Source organism: Erythrolamprus reginae, chromosome 3 (genome assembly GCF_031021105.1).
Source record: "Erythrolamprus reginae isolate rEryReg1 chromosome 3, rEryReg1.hap1, whole genome shotgun sequence".
NCBI lineage: Eukaryota > Metazoa > Chordata > Lepidosauria > Squamata > Dipsadidae > Erythrolamprus > Erythrolamprus reginae.
In genome coordinates, this window is record NC_091952.1 from 83,447,864 (window position 1) to 83,460,924 (window position 13,061).

Below are 13,061 nucleotides of genomic sequence, written 5' to 3' on the forward strand. Positions count from 1 at the left end.
GAAGAATAGTCATAAAAGAAAATGCTATGTCAGCCTTGCTCTTTTTAAAATGTAAGGCTGTTTCAGTGGGCACGCAAGATGACATGGCCCCAGATGTTTATTTAGTCTATAAAGCTAAATAGATACATACTATTTAGACATTTGTTAATGGCCTTCAAAGAGCAACTCTTGCTAAACAGACTTCACTGCATAATCTATTTTTGGCTCTTGGATATGTTCTTTGATATACTGAGTACAGAAAATTAAATTTCTCCCCAAATAGATGAATGAAAGAAATACTACAACAGGGCTAATATAATTATTTGAATAGTTAAACTGATTAAATTGAATTGAATTCAAAGCCAAACTATCCTTGATGCTGCTTGGGTATATAGTTACTCAATAGTATATACCCAAGCCGCGTACTCAATAGTCATGCATATGAGTAACTATAGAAAAATATTGAGTATGACTGGTTCTATTCTTTTAACCTCAGTATTGATCAAATCTTAAGAGGAATACCACCATCACTGCTTTTCACAGTAAAAACCAAGCTGGTATTGGTGCTAAATGTCTACTTTTCTTTAAAGACTACCCGTTCGTAAAATACTGTTCTGCTAACTTTGTCTGGGAAACCTTCTCCAACCTTTTTATCTAAAATGCCATCTGGATCTCCTACTTGCATTCTTTTTAGTTAGAATTTATGCATTTGAGTTTCTTTCTGCAGATCAAGGGGAAATGCTGTTTGATAAATCTAAAAAGATGAATCAACCCATACCCCTAGTTTCCAGCCATTTATCAGAAGTGATTATCAATGGCATCATTTGAAAATACATACTTTCTGAAAAATACATTTTCTGCATCATACATATAGATTTTGAACACAGATAGAGGAAATATGCAAAATAAGGACATTTCAAAAGCGAAATATTGCTCTTCGTAAAAGATAAGTTTTACTCCATAGAGAAAATGCTTTGCTTTCAAATAAGATGAAGTTTGTATCCCTACCATCTGTATTGTCCATGATGAGAATTCTGTTTAATTTGCCGATGTCAAGCCATTAGTGAAACTTCATAAAAAGAAATGTAGCCCACCTAAAAAAGAAGGGGGGAGAGAAAGGAGTGGTATTTTTTGTTTTGTTTTTTTAAATGTACATCATGGTCATTTCAAGAATTGAGCATAACAATTATTTACATTTTAGTTTTATACATAAATTATACATTTCACCAATATATTTTAAAAATTAATTCTGCTATTCCTGGAATGAAATTATTGCCTTCTAGCCCTTACCTGATAAGCATTTTAAGAAATTTTTTTTAATCGCTGTTCCTCTCCTAACAATGACAGTTTCTGATTTCAGAATACATAACTCTGTGTGATTATTTCTTACTGCTGAATAACAAACAACTCACCATACTTCCAGAAATTCAGCATTATGAACAGAGAAATGCCCAGGGGGTGCATACTGAGCAGCAGCTAACATGATATAGTAGCTGTGTAAAAGTACAAATGTTTTGAAAACAAAAAAGAATGTATAACAAAATTGGAAAGAGGAAAAGGGTCCCTTGATTCAGCAGTTTGATGCCATTACAGAAAAGAGTAATTTTATTTATTTATTTATTTATTTATTTATTTATTTATTTATTTATTTATTTATTTATTTATTTAATTTGTATGCCGCCCCTCTCCGTAGACTCGGGGCGGCTCACAGCAGTGATAGAAACAATTTACAATACAAATCTAATAATACGAAGTTAAAAACCCATAATTGAAAAAAAAACATGCACACAACACACCATACATAAATTATATAGGCCTGGGGAAGATATTTCAATTCCCCCATACCTGACGGCAGAGGTGGGTTTTGAGAAGTTTACGAAAGGCAAGGAGGGTGGGGGCAATTCTGATCTCTGGGGGGAGTTGGTTCCAGAGGGCTGGGGTTGCCACAGAGAAGGCTCTTCTCCTGGGTCCTGCCAAATGATATTGTTTAGTCGACGGGACCCAGAGAAGGCCAACTTTGAGGGACCTAAACGGTCGCTGGGATTCGTGAGGCAGAAGGTGGTCCCGGAGATATTCTGGTCCGATGCCATGAAGGGCTTTATAGGTCATAACCAACACTTTGAATTGTGACCGGAAACTGATTGGCAACCAATGCAGACTGCGGAGTGTTAGTGAAACATGGGCATACTTGGGAAAGCCCATGATTGCTCTCGCAGCTGCATTCTGCACGATCTGAAGTTTCCGAACACTTTTCAGAGGCAGCCCCGTGTAGAGAGTGTTACAGTAGTCGAACCTCGAGGTGATGAGGGCATGAGTGACTGTGAGCAGTGAGTCCCGGTCCAGATAGGGCCGCAACTGGTGCACCAGGCGAACCTGGGCAAACGCCCCCCTCGCCACAGCTGAAAGATGTTTCTCTAATGTGAGTTGTGGATCGAGGAGGACGCCCAAGTTGCGGATTCCCCCCCACCAGGGTAATGGACGGACAGATGGAATTGTCTTTGGGAGGCAAAACCCACAGCTACTCCGTCTTATCAGGGTTGAGTTTGAGTCTGTTGACACCCATCCAGACCCTAACAGCCTCCAGGCACCAGCACATCACTGTAATATTTCATATTACATCAACAGAAATATTGTGCTCAAATCATGAGAAGTAACAATTCCATTTTATTCTGCTTTGGTCAAACCATTGGAGAAAAGCCATGTCCAGTTCTGGCCACTACAGAAAGGATTCAGGGAAACTAGAACAAGTTTGGCAACAGTGGTAACAAGGAAGTTCAAGGCTGTTTGTAAGCCAAGAGTGAAGTAGAGTGAACAAGGAAGTTCAAGGCTGTTTGTAAGCCAAGAGTGAAGTAGATGAACTTGTATAAGCTTGAAAAGAAAATACTTAGGGGCATATAAAAGCGTCTTCCATACCTGAAAGGATGTCATGCAGAAGGTGGTCAAGACCTGTTTTATATCATTGCTCATTGCAATATATAGAATTATGGATTTACATTCTAGGAAATCAGACTCATCTTCAATGTTATTTTTAAAAATAACCCTCTTCTGCCATAAGAGTAGATTATCAAAAAGGAAAAAAAAGGCATTTAAAAAAATATTTCTGGGGTGTGTTGAAAAAAGGACCAGATAGGTTCCTGTTGTAAATGCTTGAATTTGGGATCTTGCACTTAGCAGAGGGGTGAAGTCAATAGCTTAAATGGCCCCATATAATTCTACTTCTCATTGTACTATATGAGATATGTTGATCATAGTAAGATGGCTTGCAATTTACATATTGTTTTTCTAGTTTAAATAGTTATATGTAAATTCACCTGCAACTCAACTTTGAATCCTGGGGATTGTTGTAAAAACATCCATGTAATATTCTTCACAACAGTAGACAAGTGGTTGCCTTTGTCACCTGTTTATAATAATGTTTTTATTTATTTATTTTATTTATTTATTTTGTCAACCATGTATTAGATAACAGATATAGGTATGGAAATGGTTATTACTAATAACTTATTAGTACATGAAATGGATTATGAATAAAGGGGGACAGTAGGACACGGATGGTAGGCATGTTGGTGCAATTATGCACGCCCCTTACAGACCTCATAGGAATGGGGTGAGGTCAACAGTAGATAGTCTAAAGTTTTGGGGGTTTGGGGAAAGAAACCAGAGTCAGGTAATGCATTTCAGGTATTAACAACTCTGTTATTGAAGTCATATTTTCTGCAATCAAGTTTGGTGTGATTTACATTAAGTTTGTATCTATTGTGTGCTCTTGTACTATTATGGTTGAAGCTGAAGTAGTCATTGACAGGTAAGATACTGTAGTAAATAATTTTATATACTACGCTTAGGTCAGACCAAAGGCAGCATAGTTCTAAGTTGTTTAAACCCAACATTTCAAGTCTGGTGGCATAAGGTATTCTGTAGAGGAGTGGAGGACTCTTCTCGTGATATATCTCTGGACTCTCTCTCAATTGTATTAATATACGATATGCAGTGTGGGTTCCAGACTGATGAACTGTATTCTAAAATTGATCTAGCGAATGTTTTGTACGCTCTAGTTAGCAGTACAATATTAACAGAGAAGAAGCTTTCTTTCTGATTTTATTCTCAAGTCAATTTTTTCTTGACCTTTCTTGACTTCATTGTCTCAGTTACAGTTGTCTAATGTTCCATTTCTATATGACATATGTTTGTGCATGTGTGTGTGTAGCAGATACAAAAATTCCAATTAGAGATAATCCTATTTATGCTTAACAAGCTCAAAGTGTCAATGTTCCAAAGAATACCATTGTAGAAATAAGGTAGGTCTTTCATTTTTCTTTTAATGGTACAAAAACCCAATTACTAATGGTTACACTGTTAAGTATGTAATATTTAATATGCCTATTTGTGCATACCTTGACCCATACCTTGCAAGTTCTTTCATTGTTACTCTCTGCAAAGAATGTTTTCCAAGCCCTAAGTCTTTGCAGGTTTTTTAAAAATTGCTCTAACTTGCTTCAAATGTTTCTTTCTGCCCTAACTAACAATGTTCCCAGCTCTTACCCATTTGCAAGCTCTTTCATTGTTACCCTCTGTGAAGAATGTTTCCAAACCCTGTCTTTGTAGGTTTTTTTTAAGTGCTTTACTAGCTCCGAATGTTTCCTTCCAGCCCTAACCAGGTGCTAACAATGTTCCTAGCTCTTACAAGCTCTTTCATTGTTACTCTTTGCAAGAATGTTTTTCAAACCCTAAGTCCTTGCAGGGTTTTTTTCATTGCTCTACTTGCTCTGAATGTTTTTTTCTAGCCCTAACCAGGTGCTTATGACTTTCCCAGCTCTTGCTGGCTTGCAAGCTCTTTCATTGTTACTCTCTCCAAATAAGGTTTTTTTAAAGCCCTAACCATGGGATAAAATAATGTGCTGAAGCTGACCAGACTAAGGACGCTAGCCAGATGAATACCTGGTAAGCAGATTCTTTTCCCTTTTTACCCCCCAAAAAACGTATACGTCTTATACTCCAAAAAATACAGTATACGTGCTGTGTTTCTAAATACTACTGTCTAGAATCAAGAAGAGGTATAATTCCCTCTGTCAGCCAAATTGGATCATGGCTTTTCTCTGGTTTATAACACTTTTCATGTCCCATAATCTTCCATTCCTGAGGGATCATCCGTGAAGAGCAGTTTTTGTCTCACAATGTGTCCTTCTTTTCATTTTTACATACTTCTCCAGATGATGCTCTTCTCCACTTCGCGATCCCAAGAACAAAACAAAGGTTTAATGGTGTAATACCCTCCAGTTCATTTCAGGGTTACCAGTTATTGTTGCTATTTACTAAAGCCAATAATTAATTTTTCGCACCCAGACCTTTTTTACAACCATCTGAATCACCAACCATTACATCTCCATTGCCATTCTCTTTCCCAGTTCTTTTTCACAATCTAATAATTTTAAAACTCCATCTCTGATGTCAGCCCCTTCATCTTTTATTTATTTATTATTTCATTTATTAATTGGACTTTTATCCCACTCCTCTCCGAGGACTTGGGGCAGCTTACAACATATGAAATAACAATATATAACATGTTGAATCCAATTAATAACTAATGATCTAAAAACCCAAAGACCATAAAAACACTCATACCCATTCAATCCACTAACCCGCATAACTTTCATTGGCCGGTGGGCAGAAGTCTAATGGCCCCAGGCCTGGCAACATAAATGAGTCTTGAGACTCTTACAGAAGGCAAGGAGGGTGGGAGCAATACGAATCTCTGGGGGGAGCTGATTCCAGAGGGCCAGGGCCGTCACAGAGAAGGCTCTTTCCCTAGGCCTTGCCAAGTGACATTGTCTAGTTCAGCGTTTCCCAACCGCTGTGCCGCGGCACACTGGTGTGCCGCGAGACAAGGTCAGGTGTGCCGTGAAGTTCCGCTTCCAAACCGGAAGTTGAGTGTCCCGGTTTGCTTCTTCACACCTTCATTTTCGCGCCTTTCTTCTTCGTGCCTTCTTTCTTTGCAGCAGGTGAGCTTGGGACTTGGCGGGATGGCAATAGCAGCGGCTGAGGCTTTCACTTGTGGCATCGGGAGTGCTAATAGCGGCGGCGGCGGGAATAGCGGGGGGGCTCCTGCAAGTGGAAGCCTCAGCCCTGGAGCCCCCTCACACCCATGGCTTCTCGTCGATGTCTCTGCCTGCCCGATCCGCGGGAGTGCTAATAGCGGCGGCGGTGGGAATAGCGGGGTGGGGGCTCCTGCCTGCCGCCGCTATTAGCACTCCCGCGGATCGGGCAGGCAGAGACATCGACGAGAAGCCATGGGCGCGAGGGGGCTCCAGGGCTGAGGCTTCCACTTGCAAGAGCCCCCCCCCCCGCTATTCCCGCCGCCGCCGCTATTAGCACTCCCGCGGATCGGGCAGGCAGAGACATCGACGAGAAGCCATGGGCGCGAGGGGGCTCCAGGGCTGAGGCTTCCACTTGCAAGAGCCCCCCCCCCGCTATTCCCGCCGCCGCCGCTATTAGCACTCCCGCGGATCGGGCAGGCAGAGACATCGACGAGAAGCCATGGGCGCGAGGGGGCTCCAGGGCTGAGGCTTCCACTTGTGGCTGTCCCCGCCCGCCCGATCCTTCCTTCTCTCCGGCTTTTTTGGGGTGCGGCTTCTTCCACAGCGGTGGCTGCAGCGGCGCTGGCGATCCGGCCGCTAGCCGCTCCAAGTGCTGTGGGAACGCCCACCCCTCTCACAGTCCCGTCCCGGGCTGTCAGTAAAGGGGCTGCTTGCTCGGAACATTCAAACTAAGGGAAACCTTCGTTGGCCTCCACAGAGAAGAAAGGAAGAGAGAGAACAAGAGAGAGAGAGTGAGTGAGAAAGAACAAGAGAGAGAAAGCATGAGAGAGAGAGAAAGAACAAGAGAGAGAAAGAAAATAAGAGAGAACAAGAGAGAGAGAGACTAAGAGAGAGAGAAAGAAAAGAGAGAGAGAGAGAAAATAAGAGAATGAGAGAGAGCAACAGAGAGAGAGAAAGAACAAGAAAAAGCACGAGAGAAGAAAAGCAAGAGAGAAAAAGAGAGATAGCAAGAGATACTGAAAGAAAGCAAGAGAGAGAGAGAGAAAAAAAGAAAGCAAGAGAGACAGATAGGAAGAGGAAAGGAGAGAGAGAGAAATGAGAATAAAAAGGGGAGGAGAAATGAGAAAATGATTGAGGCAGAGAATGAGAGGAGAGAGAAACAAGAGAGAGAGAGAGGTGATTCTTGAAGCATATGGTAAAAAGCACCCAAATAATAAGAAAAAAAAACCCAGCCCTCACCTGTTTTTGAAAAGAATAAAAGAGAATAAAACCCCAGCCCTCACCTGGTTTTGGAAATGGTTTGAGTACACACAGACATATAAGGGGGGGGGGGGAGACAGAAATGAGACAGTATAAATTTGAGGAGGGATGATTGATGATTGACTGTATTTATAAGGGGATGTTACATGGGATTGTATGTTCTATGTATAAATACATGTAGAAATACTGTAGATCTGAAGGTCAGCAGTTAAAATCTCATCCCCAGCTCCAGGTTGACTCAGCCTTCCATCCTTCCGAGGTGGGTAAAATGAGGACCCAGATTGTGGGGGCAATATACTGGCTCTGTTAAAAAATGCTATTGTTAACATGTTGTAAGCCGCCCTGAGTCTAAGGAGAAGGGGGCATAAAAATTGAATAAATAAATAAATAAATAATATTTACTGTCTTTTTGTGTCATTTTGGTTGGTGGTATGCCCCAGGATTTTGTAAATGTAAAAAGTGTGCCGCGGCTCAAAAAAGGTTGAAAATCACTGGTCTAGTTGACGGGACCTGGAGAAGGCTGACTCTGTGGGACTTGACCGGTCGCTGGGACTTATGCGGCAGAAGGCGGTCCCGTAGGTATTCTGATAGGTGATCCTGTAGGTATTTATGTTCCCAAGTTAAATTAAAGCTGCCCTAATAATTCAGTGTGCATATCTAAACATTCATATTTTTTTTCCTAAAAAAAAGTCCTTTTCACTATGCTGCTGGATTCCAGAAATATGTATTACTAAGAAGAATTTTCTGTGCAGAGAACAGTACTGAGAAATTTGATTTTAAGCCAAATTGCCTGAATATGAGCAACTTCCTAGTCTAATGGATATATAAACAGGGACAATTGGAACAAACAGAAAATAAAGCAATAAATCTGCCTAAGTATGTTATTAAATGGGAAAAAATTGAAGCCATGTTAGCTTTAAAGATGATGGTACAATTTTAAAAATTCTAATCTTTATAGGGAAAAAACTCTGCCCTTACAGAAAAAAGAACCCTTGAATCTCTTAATAAATATACTGTCATGAGGATCATCCAACCATTTTAAAACTATGTTAACTTAAAGAAAAATCGTGTCAATGTCTATTTATATAATATATAAAGGATCTAACTCTCAAACACATGAGCCCTAATGTATCTAGAACAGCATTTTCCAATGTGATGATTTCCAGATAAATTGAACAGAAGTTCCATTTTCCCCAACCTAATGCTAACAAGTAAAAGCAGTTAACGGTGTAACCAATTATCCAGGTCAGTGGGGATACATTTTTGCTGGATATCGTCAAGCAGTGGCTGCTAAGAGTAGTTAATTTACTAGTAGATTTCTGCACTAAATGAGGATTTGTGCACTTATTGTGAAATGTCCCGTTCCACACCTATTGTACTAAATCAAAATAGGTGGATATAATATAAAGGATTAATTTCAGTTAAGCTCACTTCAGTGACTGAGACCACAATTTTGTTTCACTTAAACAGTAATCTCATCAGTCACAGGAGAAAATGCTGGTATTTGGGGGAAATGAGAGGCCAGCTAGAAAGAGGCCCACAGAAAACAAGGAGTCAGATACCACAACCAAAGATTCAAGTTTAAGAATCCTAATAAGCAGAATCGAGATACAATCCGAGCAAAACACTGAGTCACAAAGAATCAGAGGCAATTTGTGCACTACTTAAGTACTTAATTCAATGGCACTTATATTTTCTGAAGAGAAAGACTGCAAGAATTAAGAAATGCATGCAGAATAAGCAATGCTTAAAATAGTCCCTAAGGGAGAAACTGCTTGTCAGACTAGAAGCAAACCATGATATAAATCCATTCCAATGGAACTTATTAAAAAATTAATCCCATCTCATTAGAGCTACAGCAACTGCTTTCTGATCCAGCCTATCATTTTCAGCTGCATTATAACAATTCCATTTAAGCATTTAATGACCGAAATGAAAGTTTGCAATTAAGACAAGTGCCTTGTGAGTTACCTTTACAGACTCTTAGCTGCCTAGCAAAGAGAATCGGGCCTGCTTTCCTTTCGAGGAAGTTCTCAGAATTGCTATCCTGGCAGATGAAGGGGTTTTTTTTCCAGTGGGTCAGCTGGCTAATGACCTTGTTTGAAAAGTAAATACAGTTTGCAGTACGATGATAACCCAAAGGGGTTTAAGAATAATTCATATGCATAAATGTACAGAGCAACAGTGGTAAGAATCCTGGCTGAGAAAATAGAGAACAGAGGCAACTCATTATCAGATATATTAATTAAATCCTCAGTAGAAAACAACCTTTAAGCTTCAAAAACTTCCAAGAAATCATATAACTGTACATTCTTCACTCAGAAAAGGATTTTTATTTTGAAAAAAGAGATAGTTAATCATAAATTACGGATCACAAAAGGACCACCCACATTCAAATATCAAGGGAGAGAACAAGTCAAGTCAAGGCTGCTTCTTAAAAGAGCTTTTTGCTCGCCTAATAAACTTCCTTACAAAGAAACTGTTTTATTTTCCAAAATATTGCTCTAATTCTAAACACATTCCTGAGTCTTAAATCAGATAGTTCAGACAGGTTTTATATTCCAATATAAGCATTTGGAGGAGTGCGGCCAAGGTGAACGTCCTGAATTGCGTACATTTACTTTTGTTAAATTTCCTTGCAGAAAGAAGGACGCCAGGCCAACTCCCCCCGGAGATTAGGATTGCCCCTACTCTTCCTGCCTTCCGTAAACTCCTTAAAACCCACCTTTGTCGTCAGGCATGGGGGAATTGAAACATCTCCCCCTGGGCATGTTTAATTTATATATGGTATGCGTGTGTGTATGTCTGTTAGTATATGGGGTCTTTTAAATCTTTAAACATTTTAAAAACTGTTGGATTACTTATGATTTGTTGTTACATGTTGTGAGCCGCCCCGAGTCTTCGGAGAGGGGCGGCATACAAATCGAATAAATAATAATAATAATAATAATAATAATAATAATAATAATAATAATAATAAAAGGGAACTAGCAGTTTATTACAGAACAGCAACTGGACAACAACACAGAACTCAACTGGTAGAACTGAACAATGCAGACCATGCCTGGCAGCTATTTATTTATCCCGCTGCCAGGCGCGGCCAATCAATGAATGCTCCAAGTTTTTTCCCACCTAAAAAAACCTAGGACATAACATCTTTGGTTTATTTTTAATAATTTAGGGGTAGTGATTTCTGACAGTCTCAAAATGGGTGAACAGTGCAGTCAGGCGGTAGGGAAAGCAAGTAGGATGCTTGGCTGCATAGCTAGAGGTATAACAAGCAGGAAGAGGAAGATTGTGATCCCGCTATATAGAGCGCTGGTGAGACCACATTTGGAATACTGTGTTCATTTCTGGAGACCTCACCTACAAAAAGATATTGACAAAATTGAACGGGTCCAAAGACAGGCTACAAGAATGGTGGAAGGTCTTAAGGATAAAACGTATCAGGAAAGACTGAATGAACTCAATCTGTATAGTCTGGAGGACAGAAGGAAAAGGGGGAACATGATCGAAACATTTAAATATGTTAAAGGGTTAAATAAGGTCCAGGAGGGAAGTGTTTTTAATAGGAAAGTGAACACAAGAACAAGGGGACACAATCTGAAGTTAGTTGGGGGAAAGATCAAAAGCAACATGAGAAAATATTATTTCACTGAAAGAGTAGTAGATCCTTGGAACAAACTTCTGCAGACGCGGTAGATAAATCCACAGTAACTGAATTTAAACATGCCTGGGATAAACATATATCCATCCTAAGATAAAATACAGAAAATAGTATAAGGGCAGACTAGATGGACCATGAGGTCTTTTTCTGCTGTCAGACTTTTATGTTTCTATGTTTCTAATTAACATTACTTATGTGGTAAATAAAGCAATAGCTATACATTAAGTTATACAAGTATATATTTTAGATTTATAGTCTGTTTTTGCTCCTGAGTCCTGACACAACCTTTCAAAATATAAAAACAATTTATTTATTTATTTATTTATTTATTATTTATTTATTATTTAGATTTGTATGCCGCCCCTCTCCGCAGACTCGGGGCGGCAGAATTAATCAAAAAACAATGTTCTAAGTATATTCTACTCTACTCTATGTTCTCTGTGTCCTGTGCAACTGATCACGGATTCCGAGGATCGAGAGACTGGTGAGGGTTGGTATCCTAGGCCAGTGTATCTGGCACCCAAATCTGAAAGCAAGTAGGTCAGAAAGGATGTGGGGTCAGAGGCTGAAAGCCAACCAGGGACTCTTGCATTTCCAGAGGTGCACATGAGTGACTCAGGAGAAAAGGGGGAGCCTCTTCTTGATGCCAGAGTACGCAGAGCTGTCAGAAGACATGAGTGGATGAGCAAGAGGAGGTCTCTGCATGAATAGATCTCTAGACCACTTGGCCAGGCCTTGTGGCTATTTAAGGGTGAGCCTTAGGACGAGTCAGTGTGGAAGTCAACTTTCACTTGTACTAGATAGCTGTTCAGATCTTGTTCTTGGACCATTTATGTTGAATTACAACTTTAGAAACTGGAATCTTTGTCTCTGGGCTTCCTGCCTACTCAGAGTGAGTCATGTTAATGAGAGATGGGTGATCAAAGATAAATATTTGGGAGTTTGATTTACTGTTAAGACTCTAAGGAACAGTTGAGACCGAACGGATTTATTTCTTGCTTTGCTGATGCATTTTAAACATTTAAACCTCTTTGCTACTAAACTGTTACAATTATACACTTAACTCTTGTCAAATCCGAATGTGGACCTATTTTCAGGGGCTCATGGCTGGGACAGAATACTCTAATATAGTATCAGGGATGGGTTCTGGCTTAACTCATTGCCGGTTTGCTCCTTGATATGCCGCGTGGACACAGGCATGTCACACACATGTACAGTCCTAAAAAAAACATAGAAACATAGAAGACTGACAGCAGAAAAAGACCTCATGGTCCATCTAGTCTGCCCTTATACTATTTCCTGTATCTTTGTCTTTGGATAGATATATGTTTATCCCAGGCATGTTTAAATTCAGTTACTGTGGATTTATCTACCATGTCTGCTGGAAGTTTGTTCCAAGGATCTACTACTCTTTCAGTAAAATAATATTTTCTCATGTTGCTTTTGATCTTTCCCCCAACTAACTTCAGATTGTGTCCCCTTGTTCTTATGTTCACTTTCCTATTAAAAACACTTCCCTCCTGGACCTTATTTAACCCTTTAACATGTTTAAATGTTTCGATCATGCCCCCCCCTTTCCTTCTGGCCTCCAGACTATACAGATTGAGTTCATTAAGTCTTTCCTGATAAGTTTTATGCTTAAGACCTCCCACCATTCTTGTAGCCAGTCTTTGGACCCGTTCAATTTTGTCAATATCTTTTTGTAGGTTTTTGTGCACAGAAAAAAAAACCAAGATGGTGGCACCTCTGGTGCAGCCAAGAGAGCCAATTCGGGGGTGTGGCAGGCCTGGGTCACTGCCAGTTCTAACGACACAGGCTGCCAAGTTACTACCAGTTCATAGAACCGGTGTGAACCAGGAGGAACCCACCTCTGTATGCTATGCTATGCTATGCTATGCTATGCTATGCTATACTAATTATAATACAGTAGTATTTTTGTGGCAGTTTGCACATTATAATTTGCAAATAAGCTAACTTTCAGAATTAAACAAAATTCAGGATCCATTCTCCCATGGAATTGAAATTTAGCAATGTTGTCACTGCCTAAACATTTGAACCAGAAGTGGGTTCTAACTTACCTCGCTGCTGGTTCACTTCCTCCTGTGCTGCATGGTGGCAGC

At 40.0% G+C, this 13,061-nt stretch overlaps 1 protein-coding gene across 3 annotated transcripts in view; it reads right to left on the minus strand.

Moving 5' to 3' along the window:
• KANK4 (KN motif and ankyrin repeat domains 4) overlaps positions 1–13,061 on the minus strand; it is an 88,801-nt gene that overhangs the window by 41,410 nt on the left and 34,330 nt on the right. Inside the window, exons 1-2 of one of the 3 annotated variants that reach the window (XM_070746035.1) lie at positions 9,246–9,412; positions 988–1,073 (exon numbers count right to left, since the gene is read on the minus strand). In XM_070746035.1, coding sequence (XP_070602136.1) covers positions 988–1,003 — 16 coding nt within the window. In that variant the 5' untranslated portion in view covers positions 1,004–1,073; positions 9,246–9,412. Of the gene's footprint in view, positions 1–987; positions 1,074–9,245; positions 9,413–13,061 lie in introns of those variants that run through there. The other 2 variants (XM_070746036.1, XM_070746034.1) reach the window with 2 other exon arrangements.